This window comes from Felis catus, chromosome B4 (genome assembly GCF_018350175.1).
Source record: "Felis catus isolate Fca126 chromosome B4, F.catus_Fca126_mat1.0, whole genome shotgun sequence".
Classification (NCBI taxonomy): Eukaryota; Metazoa; Chordata; class Mammalia; order Carnivora; family Felidae; genus Felis; species Felis catus.
Window position 1 is genome coordinate 108,324,893 of NC_058374.1, and position 12,246 is coordinate 108,337,138.

Consider the following 12,246-nt stretch of genomic DNA (forward strand, 5'->3'; position numbering starts at 1 on the left):
GCATCAATGAGAAAAACCAAGACTTGAATTAATACACTTACTATACAATAGCTTTCATGTACTTTACAGATTTAAAAATTCCGATGATAGCGCTTTGAAAAAATATAGTACAGCACATTTTAATTTTCCTTGTTCATGTGTACAGTTTCATTATACTGACTGCACTATTAAGAACTAGTTTTGTTTGTATAAATCATTTCCTGCAGAAGCTATAAAATATTATAATTCCCATCAAATCATTTCTGTTATACACCTGCAAGCTTGTGTTGCATTCCTAATAAAAAGCTCATCGTCTAAACTTGTAATCATGAGGTCACTTTGGAAATCTTAAGTCAAAAATAAACTTACAAATTTCTCTAGCTTTTATTAACTTCCAAATACTTAACATGAATTACATCATTTTTCGGAACGTGATGTTTAAAATAAGGTTTCCTATTAAACAACCGTGAACAACGTTGCAGTAGCTCAGAAAGAAGCCATTCAAATTACGTTGACAGAAGCAGCACGTCTCCTACAGCTGTTTCTGAGTCCTGACTATGGTTAGAGCTGATACCAGTGTCTGAGTCTGTGTCATTTGTATACAAGTTAAGTGCTCTCGGAGTAAGGGAAGGACCGTCCCCACCGCTGTTGGGGACCTCAGATTCCTTCCCTCTGTTTTCCTTCAGTTGGCATCCATCTTTGTTGTTAAGATGAAGTGAACTGAACTCCTTGGCCAGGAATTCATATTCTTTTGCTTTCATCTGAAGCAATGAGTCAGTGTATTTAATCTCCTTCTGGATGCCACTCAAGTGAGAGTGGATTTTCAAACCGGCTTTCATGCTTTTCTCCAAATCACACTTAACATTTTCTAAATTAGAGCTTTCAAGTTCACTCGCAGCTGCCCCTTCTGCATCTTCATTTATCTCTGTGCAAACACTTTTTACCTCTTTCTCTATTTCAGCGGAAAGCCTATCAATGAGCATTCTGTAATATGCTAATTGCTCCTCCAGGTGTACAATTCCATCGCTTTCGGTCAGGTCGTCCGGAATCTGGTTTTCATCCGAATGCAAGTCCAGTTTTTGCTTGACTTCGCTGAAACTGGGCATTAAATATGCATCCTGGACATAATTTTCTCCATCATTTTCTACCCTATCGAGATGGAACTTCGCTTCACACTTTTCAATTTCCAGATCCAGCTCTTTCATTCTCTTGACTTGCTGATGAATAGTATGGTCCTGGGAAATAATCAGATGAACTAATGTCTCCATACTATCTCGATCATGGGACACAGTGTCCTGCTTAATTTTAGCCAGTTTCCGGAAAGTTTTTCTGACTATTCTCTTTTGTTTATCTGGTGGTAACGTCTTCATGTAATTTGCTGGACTGAGTTCCCACACTTTTTCTGTGTTTTGCACTAATTTGGCTTCTGCTGTTCGCCACAGTGGAACTGGAAGGAAAGCATCTGCTTTAACCAAAACAAATTGCATATTGGGCTGCTCCTCTCCCCAAGCTTTCCAAAGCTTCAGGATTCTAGTGAGTGGAGGAAGAGCCCGTTCTGAGCCTCTCCACTTTTCTATGATGCAGTAATCACTGGGCTTCCCCAGCAGAAATCGTTTCTCTCCAAATGTAGTCTCATGTTCCTCAAGCAAAGCCTGGATGACATCAGCAGAGGTGGTGCGTTTAGTTAGCCCACAGACAATCTTCTCTTCTTGGCAAACCCAAACCACAATTTCCTTCTCTTCTGAATCCATGTCTTTAGTGGGAGATCTGAAAGAAAAACAAAGTACATTATATTTCTGTCATCACCTGTGTAAACTCAGAAAGATGGTTTAACTTTAATACCCTTTCTAGATTTTATCCTTAATGAGAGATGCATTTGAGGCTGAGACTACATAAGAATCAGAAGTTTTACTGCAAGAAAAAAAATCAAGGAAAATATCGTAACTTCCTTTTATTTCTTAGTGGGCTCTGGAAAGAGCAGTTGTCGTCAAAGACAACTGAGGCCATTTTATCTATAGAAGCCAGAGGTGATATAACTACAATTAGAACTGCTAGAGTTAAAACAATAATCAAAGTATAAATGAATAAGGGAAGATAAAATAAGATAAGTTTTGTTGGAGCCTTGGGACTAAAGACCATGGAAACATAGCATAGGAAGGAATGGTGGGATGATGCTGAGAATCACAGAGTTAAAAACAGTCCATTATTGAAGCACGTGGGTGGCTCATTCAGTTAAGCATCTGACTTTTGATATCGACTCAGGTCATGATCCCACAGCTCATGGGTTTGAGCCCCACATTGGGGTCTGCTCTGACAATGCAGAGCCTACTCTCTCCCTCTCTCTCTTCCCCTCCCTTACTCTCTCTCTCTCTCTCTCTCTCTCTCAAAAATAAATAAACATTTTTTTAAAAGCCCATTATTGAAAACAGTCATTTTTTCATTCAACAAATGCTTATTATATGTCAACTGTGTGCCAGACATGTCTGAAAATACTAAAGCAGTACACAAAGGTGAGAACGGGTATAAATGTGTGATCAGTATAATAACAGGTAGTGGTAAATACTAGAAAGAAAATCAAACAGGATGAAGATATAGGGAATCATTTGGAAGAAAGAGAAGTCAATTTTATCCAGAGTATTTGGGAGATACTTCTCTAAGAAGATGACACTCAAACAAGGGCATACATTTTGAGAAGGCAATCAGAGACCTAAGGGAAGAATTCTAGAGTGAACAGAAGTGCAAATGTCACAAGGTACATTCTAGGGACAGAAAGAACAGGAAGATAGTTGGAGACTGAGGGTAGTAGAGTCAGGGGTTGTTGCTGGAGGGAAGGAAAGGTCAAGTGATAGGTGATGGGATCTAGCAGAAAGGCATACCCATTATGAGGAATTTGGGTTTTGTTCCAGTTTTAGTGAGAAGCCATGGGAAAATTTTAAGTGTAGGAGGGATATGATCAAATTTATGCTTTAAGTATATCTGGATTGTTTTTGGAATGGACTGTAAAGAAAAAAAGGAGCAAAAGCAGAGGCAGGAAGACTTAGTTGAAAGCCTAGTGCTGACATATAAGAAAGAGAGAAGAATTGCCTGGACTAGGGTTTTAGCTGCAGAGGTATTAGGATGTGGTCAAAGTTGGGACATACATACAAGTAAAGACTTGCTAATAATTTCCTTTGTAGCAAAGAGGGATGGGGAAAAATCAGTTTTCTGAAGAAAAAAAAACACACAGTAAAAGAAGCAAGAAAGTTCCGTGGTTTGTAGGCTACACCTAGTAGAGAATTTCTGCGATGATATTTGCATCATGAGTGTAAATCAAATTGACCGTGTCTTTCATTATATCTATTTAAAAGAACGTTAAGAACGTTAAAGTGAGTTATCATCCAATATGATTTATGGAGACAAGACTTTTGAATAGAATTGGCTTGTTGTGAGTTATGTTACTTTATTTATGTAGCACCCTCAAAGCATATGACTCATGAGGCATGTATGGAAGAAATTTTCCCTGACTTCTAGAATCTTTTAACATTTAGAATTTACAGTATTTATGTTTTAATACCAATAGTAACTAATCCTACATTATTATCTTTATTGACTCTCCTGAGGTCATAAGATGAAGGAACAAATCACTGACACCAAATGACAAAGAGTCCCCAGTACAATTTAAATATCCAACTGTATCCAAATTATATAAAAAAATATTAAAAAAATCATACTGGGCTATGATTGTTCTCTTATAAAGTATTTCACATTTAATGACCCAGCATTGAATAATGTGATATTTGATATCTACAACTCATTTAATAATTTGAAGCCGTCAAAAAGTAGGTAGAATTTAGGATAACAGAATTGCTTTCATATTTCAATTAGTATAAAAACAGCACACAAATGCATTCTAAGAAAAAACAAATAATTACTCAAAGTAACTTGATACTAACTACTATCTGGGTCATGGGTCTACAGCACAAATTGCCTCTACATTAATCATTACCTTCATCTGTTTTGATCGTGTATATATAATACCCCAAATTAACAAACTTTGTTTTTTTTTACTTTATGAAGCTAGAAGTTCACTTACTAAAATGCATGATTTGAAAAGAAGTAAGGCACACTCCATGCACTTACTGTATGTTAAATTATAACTATTTCAATATGTATTTTTTGTAAGTAATGGTAAAAATAACAAAATAGAGTAATTGTAATTATCTACCTTGTCAGATGACATCAATAGCTATTTCATTAAAACTAAGACCGTAGGGCATCTCTATTTTATTTTTTAGTGTTCATGGTTAAACTCTAAAAACAATCTTACTAAAAATAAGTAGCACTAATTATAACCATCAGTCAGAAAACATTTAGTAAATAAAACTGTTCTAAACTCTTTGCATTTATCGAGTTATTTAATCCTTACAAATCTGTAGGTAGGTAATAATATTGTCACCATTTTACAGATAAAGAAACTGAAGCACAGGGGTTTTTAATGACTTATTTAGTCAGTTAGTGGTGCATTGAGAATTTAAACCCAAGCAAGAAAACAAGCTCTAGAGTATAGGTCTAACCTTGATATTATAAAAATAAGTTTATTGGTTTGATGGTTTTCTTTCTAAGATTTTTTTTAAGTAATCTCTACACCCAACATGGGGATCAAATTTACAACCCTAAGATAAAGAGTCACATGCTCTACTGACTAAGCCAGCCAGGCACGTCTAGTTTGGTGATTTAGATATGTGGATTAAATTGGAAAAAAAAAATCATAAAATAAACTATTTTTTAAAGAACTTTATTATATAAATTTTCCAGAATCAAATGGAACAATGGAACTCTAATTTGCCGTTAGAGGGAGGGCAAATTGATCAAGGGAGGGCTTTTCCCAATGGCCAGCTATGGGGAAAAGTGTGTAAGACTATGTTACCTTCTGCACTTTTTCCTTATAAGCATGTCCCTACTCTGATGCAGTACTAAAGGATTTCTGACAGGTCTGGGCATCTCTGTTGGCTGACAAAACTCATATATATAAGTCCTTACTGTTGTCTTTGAATAGTCCCCATGTCCTGTTCCAGTTTTTGGATGGGAAACATAAGTTCTGGGTCTCTAAGAAAGGATGACGCATGACCTATAAACTCTTCAGCCCTACACTACAGCTGTGAAGAAGACTGGGAAGCAGAGGTCAGGAAATCCTTTGGTATCCTACCAAGAATAAGAATGATGATGTACATGACAATTCCCCAATACATCCACATCCACATCTACTCCGCATCCACATCTACTCCACATCCACATCTACTCCAGTTGGGATCTTTTTTTTCTTTTGGAAGGATGGAATGTTTCTCTATTGTGGCCTCCCCTAGATACCTGCTAATTTTCAGCTCATGTGGATAACGTAACCCTTATGGTCATTTTGCACAATCAAAAAAGATCACATTATTTCCACATTATTAATTCCGCATTATTTCCACATAAGAGAAAATTAGTGCCTTTGTGATAACCTCACATTCTGACTGGTTCCAAACCTTGCTTTTTTGTCGTTTAATATTTACTTCTTTATTTGAGAGAGAGAGCAAGCAGGGTAGGGGCAGAGAGAGAGGAAGAGAGAGAATCTCAAGCATGCTCTGTGTTGTCAGCACAGAGCCCAATGTGGGGCTCACTCTTATGACCATGAGCTCATGACCTGAGCTGAGATTAACACAGACACTTAACCAATTGGGCCACCCAGATAGTTATCTCTAAATATTTAGAGCCAGTTATCTCTAAATATTTTGAGGAATTTTTACAACCATTATTCAAACTTGATAATATTAAAAATTCTGCCTCTTGATTGAACACGTTTAAAAGTAATGACCAGTGAATTTCAGTAATAAACCTTCCATACCTAGTAGAAGATTCATCATGTTTAAATTCTACTTTTTAGCAGGCTTAAAGTATTTAAAAGTACTGTATTTATTTTATAGTACAGCTCCAATTGAATTTCTATCCATTTATTTGACAAATATTAGCTGACACCTCCTCTGTGGTTAACACAATCATGGAAATGCAGATGACAAAAAGACATGTATAATTTCAAAGGCAGTATTCCTGGCTTATTGCGGGAAACAATGCTAGGGTTGGGAAGAGAATACTTGTCAGTTGTAGTTTTAAGATTATTATTTCATCAGTGGTTTCTAAATGCTAGCCTGATGGCACCCAGCATCAGGCCAATGTTATTTGCCAAAAGATTTATAAAATAGATATTAATCAAAATTACACCAATTTAGGAGTCTTAAATAATCACTACCTTGTAGAAATAATTGTTTTCATTTGATCACACACTCAACAGACATAGTCATGTGATATAAAGAATTTAATACTAGGACTAGAACTCTTAAAATATTCCCTTCCCAACTTTTGTGATTTCACCATCTTATAAGTAATGACATCTGCAAATACATATGCAACAAAAGGTTAAAAATACAAACTTAGACTAGAAAAACTGGTTTGTTAGCAATATAATGTCACAAACAGTTCTCACCTAGTGATTCAAATCTAGTAGTTGAGCCATAATCTCCAATTTTAATGCAAAAGAAATACACAAGTAGCATGCCTAAGAGTGTTGTTTATTTGGTTTTACTTTGTTTCGTTTAAAAAAAAATTAACATTTATTTATTACTGAGAGACAGAGCATGAGCATGAGCATGGGAGGGGCAGAGAGAGGCGGAGACACAGAATCCAAAGCAGGCTCCAGGCTCTGAGCTGTCAACACAGAGCCCGACGCAGGGCTCGAACCCACAAACCAGGAGATCATGACCTGAGCTGAAGTCGGACACTCAACTGACTGAGCCACCCAGGTGCCCCTGTATTGCTTTTATATATGTTTATTGGGGAAATAAGGGATAAAAATTTTACTGGACCTGAAACTTTACAGAGAACATACTATAACCACACAAAAAGTGAAAGGTAATAGAGCTTTAATTTATAAATGCCTTATCTCAATAATTCATTTCTATTCTCTATTTTTATCACAGTGCTTTAGTTTCACTTATAAATAGACACATTGTCAATCTGATTAACAATATTTTTTTTTCTTTTTCTTCTCAGCTCTCTATACTTTGCCCTTGCTCACTCAAAATTACTTAAGAGCACAAATTATTTTTTTTCCTGTATATTGGAATTGTGTTTGTTAATATTTGGTATTTTTAAACCAACAAAGTTACTTTTACTTTAGGCATTTCTTGACTTGCAGCACCCTTGATTTTTAAGAACTCCTGTATACTGTAGACAGTAATATCATCCCAATCCTACAGATGAGGGAACTGAGACAAAGAGAAGTTAAGTTACTTGCCAAAACTCACAAAACTAGAAGGTAGAAGTGTTCTTTCCAACTCTGGCTTTTGATATCAATTTACGACTAATCCCTGAAAATAAATTATAATAGCCATTATGAATACCTACTCACAAATATTTCCCTATTTATGAACTGCTTACATTCTTAAAATTATTTTTACATTAATTGCTTAAAGCTCAATGCATTTTTCATATAAAATTAATTTTCCACCTAGTATAATCAAACTCCTGGCTTTATTATAAATATACATTTATAAATATAAAATTGCCTTCCTTCAAATCTGTAATTATTTCATTGACTTTCTAGGATAAAAGCAAGTATTGAGAGAGTCTTATGTATCTAAGTGTATAATATGAAAGGAGTAGTGACAAAGTGATTAATGGCAGATGGTAAGGTTAACATGGATGGAGGCTGCAGGAATGATTCTCTCTAGATAGTCTAGGAGGGAGTAACCAACAGGTGGACATCCAGATAAGAGGTTATATAAAAATACCATAAATGCAAGTGTATATTATTCATGTAGTTCAAATGGTTATAAACTGGGGTTTGCTTGGGTTATAGGATTTAAAATTTATAACTTTTAGATTACGTTGTAAAGTAAAAACATTTACTCAAAAATTGTACATGTATAAGAATAAAATAACTATGCTCACATTTAATTGACACCAATCTAAATTCTCCGTTATTTTGATAAATGTTCACTCATACAAACTGTAAAAAGATATGAAATCTATAAACCAGAATTTAGTCAGATCATGGCTTCAAAGTACAGTACTCAGTGGGGCATCTGGCTGGCCCAGTCAGAAGAGCATGTGATTCTTGACTGTTGATCTTGGGGTCATGAGTTCGAACCCCATGTTGGATGTAGAGATTACTGAAAAATATATAAATAAACTTCAAAGTATGGTACTAAACATTCCTCATATCTTATTTTCAATGAAATTTCCTGAATAAATAATATAACCAGGAAGATGTAAATCAGTTATCATATTTTCACATGTATCAAGGTTATTTACGTTATGGTATCCACTTTAAGGAAGCAAAACCAATGAATAAAAAAAAATTTAAATGCCTTACATAAAGTAGTGAACCTCAAATTTTGTTTCTAATTAAAAACATAAAGATCAATAAAAATTAAGGAATTGTACAATGAAATATATTTGAAAAATTGAATAAGATTATATTGTGTTTTGACTTGAACTCATTAGTCTATTTCAAGAATGATTAATGAGAAATAGAGGAAAATGCTATTAATATCTAAATATCTAAGGTCTGTGACTCCCATCAATACAGAACTGTTTCATACAATCATCTTTTACTATGTTGTACTCACTGGAAACTGAATTAAAACTAAATTGAAATATTCAACAGATTTTACTATATATTCTAAATATATATTACACTATGTCTATAACTATGTAGTATACATGACATTTCTTACTCGCATACTGTTTTTAATTACGTATTTTAATACTTTATTAAATATGATAATATTGCATATACCCCAAGATTCTCATGAAAATATTCTGTTTTCTCACTTATCACACCTCTGGTTAATTTATTTTAAACTAGTTAGAAAATTAGTTATTTATACAGAAGAAAATAACATTTACAGCATTTTATCACATGCTTCAAATTTTTTCCCTCTGAAACATTAATAACATTTATTTGTGAAGATGTGCAAAAAAGTGTAGTGGGAACAAATGGACCTGAAATTTTCAATTTATGATTTCATCTTAGCTATCACTAAGTCATTGTGAATTCCGAGAAATCATTTTTTTTCTAATCCTCTGTACCCTTCACTGTTATACTGTAATATCTGACTCACATTTTTCACAAGGTTGCTACAAATATCAAATAAGAGAATGAGTAAAAGAGCTTAGAGAATTGTGAAAAATGTACTGGGTAAATACAGGTTATTAAACTAATAACAAAATTACTGTTATTATTTAATGCAGAGAGGGGCGTAGTGTTTTTAGTATGCTTGTTCAGCAATCTTACTGACCTTGCTATAGTAGTTAACAATATTATTTTACAAATACTTTCCAACCTAACAATATTTTTCCACCTGGTTCCAGTTGTCAATTTTTTTTTTTGCATGTGTACTTCCAATATAACTAACTGTTTGGCTAATAAGAAACACTTAAAACATCATTAATATAATCTGTAGCTCACAGATGATCCAAGAATGCTTTTAATCTTTCTCTCATTTTATAACTCTCTGATTTTGATTAAAATTGTGCTTATGAGTTGCACTACACTAAAATATATATATTATTCTGCAAGAATTTCATTATTCAGTGTGTGCCTTTTTTGGGATATCACCAAAAAATTAAGATTTCTATGCTAAGTAAAATTCTTCAACAGCATGTATTAACTTCACTTACAGGTACTTTTCCATATTCACACTGAAATAATAATTAAAATTAAATACTGGAATTCTGAATTCACTCTACTGTCAAACAGGAAATTAAAAATATTTCTCCATTGATAATTAATATTATCACAAAAACAATTATACAGAATTAAGATGAGTTGGCTTGTAATTACAAATGCAATATTCACACACTCAAGTATTTCTTCAATATACTTCTATTGAGTAATTATACACAAAGCATCAGAAAATAAATTGTCTAAATCAGGAGGTTTTAAGATAAAGAATTTACTAAGATATTACAATGCCAACTTGAAGATCTCAGAAAATATATATTTACTGACAAAAAATTCAGTATGAAAACAGAGAAAAATGAAGATAAATGGATAAACTTTGGCCATTTTTTTAAGTTTATTTATTTTGAGAGAGAGAGAGAGAGAGAGAGAGAGAGAGAGAGAAGCAGAGAAACATGAAGAGAAATAGTCCCAAGGAGACATTGTGCTGTCAGCGCAAAGCCCGATGCAGGGCTCCAGCTAACCAACTGTGAGATCATGACCTGAACTGAAACCTAGAGTCAGACACAACAAACTCAGCCACCCAGGTGCCCCAAACTTTGGCCATCTTTATTCAGCTATCCAGAGGAAAAGGGCACTGAAGTTGAGGCACAGGAGAATAAATCAAAGAGTAACATTTATTCCTAGTACATAGTAGACATTAAACTTTAATTGAAACTTGACATCTAAAACTAATTAGGCACCTGGGTGGCTCAGTTAGTGAACCTGTGCACTCTCTCTCTCTCAAAAATAAACATTTTTTAAAAATCAAAATAAACAAAGAAATAAATAAATAGACACGTAGATAGATATCTGGTCATTCGTGCTGATTGCTGAATACAAAGCAAACATTATGAATATTCCCTTCAAATTATCTCTTAAGCCTCAAAACACATTTCTAATCCTCTATCAGAAGATAGAGGAGTTAATTTTATTATGATATCACTGTGCAGTTCCATGCCATATCAAGGAATACGACTGGTACTGATACAGTATGAATACATATGTCATTCATTTTTGTGTCCTCTATTCTGATAAATGAAATACAAATAGCAATACAGAAAAAAAAAAGTTCCTGCAAGGAGATTCTGATCCAGGAGAAAGAAGATTTTAATGCCTCATAATAGATTTTTTTTATAGGTACGATGGATGAGTATGAAGTTATAAAAACCATTCTTAGGCAGTTCTTTTGCAAAACACCGTACCCAAATAAATTATAACTCTCACAGGGTATGAAGTCCCGTCCATTTAACTCTTCAACATGTAGCTCACTGTATGTGGCACTCATATTAAAAACACGTCAGTAAATAACACATAGAGATAGAATAACCCAACAATGAAAGTTTCAGAAATGATGAATAGAAAAGAGAGCTACAAAACAATGATAAGAAAAGAAATTTGATTTCAGTATATTTATCTCAGGCTCAAGTCTGATAATAAACCTTGTAGGAATTCACATTTCTTTGAATTAAAGCATATAATTCATTAAAGAATAAAAATGGATGATGATAAAAAGCAAGTTTACCAAATTAAGTTCCATACCAAAGGTTATAAACTAATATTTGAGTTTACAAGCTTAACTCCATACCAATGATAAAATTTAAAATGCTGAGGATGCCATAAATAATCAATTTGGTTGCTGAATGTTAAATTATAAGTCACAGGCTATTTTCAAAATAAAATATCATACTCTCAAATTTAATAGCATCTTTTCCTGATAATCAAAATTATCACAGTACAACTATAACTAGTTTAGCTAATAAGTTACTTAGTTTTATCATTATTATGTTATAGAAAATTTTTATTTTGTATTTGATTGGGCAGCTTTGTAATAAGAGTAAAGGAATGACCCAAACACAAACAGAAATCTAGAAACAAAATTGGGTAAAGATAAAGGCTTAAATGTATTTTTAAAAAGGGATGCTTGGGTGACTTTTGGCTCAGGTGCTGGCTCCATGCTGGGTGTGGAACCTGTTTAAGATTTCCTCCCCCTCTCCCCCTCTCCCCCTCCTTCCTCCTCCTCTCCCCCTCTCCATCTCCCCCTCCTCCTCCCTCTTCATCTCCCCCTCCCTCTCCCTCTCCTTCTCCTTCTCCCTCTCTCCTTCTTCCTGTCCCCTGCATCCCTTCTTGCACAGGCTCCTGAGTACAAAATCTCTCTCAAAAGAAAAAAAAGGTATTAAAAATAAAAAAGTTCTATATAAATTAACTGAATCCATACCAAGTTAGCTATCCTCCAAATAAGCTGTCCATTCTGAATTATGGTGTATGAGTTTTTATAACTTGCTTCAATATTCATTTGTCAATGAAACAGTAGTTTTAGCTAATGTGAATAAATGGGGAGGATAAAATTCAAGATAAGATGATCCTTATGTTCAGGAATTTGTCATATAGCTCAGAAGCAGCAAAGATATGCTTACAAAGAGATATTTTGAAAATTCAAGATCATCTTAAACAATATTGAAAATCATGAGATACACTCTGAACAAATATGCTATGGAATTCCAAAACCTAAAAAAAAATAACAAAAC

General features: G+C 33.9%; 1 protein-coding gene across 1 annotated transcript in view; it reads right to left on the reverse strand.

The window, feature by feature from the left end:
• Positions 1–339: 339 nt before the first annotated feature.
• The window catches only part of RASSF9 (Ras association domain family member 9), a 28,972-nt gene continuing 17,065 nt past the window's right edge, over positions 340–12,246 (reverse strand). Inside the window, exon 2 of the mRNA XM_019835305.3 lies at positions 340–1,746. Coding sequence (XP_019690864.2) covers positions 486–1,746 — 1,261 coding nt within the window. The 3' untranslated portion in view covers positions 340–485. The remainder of the gene's footprint in view (positions 1,747–12,246) is intronic.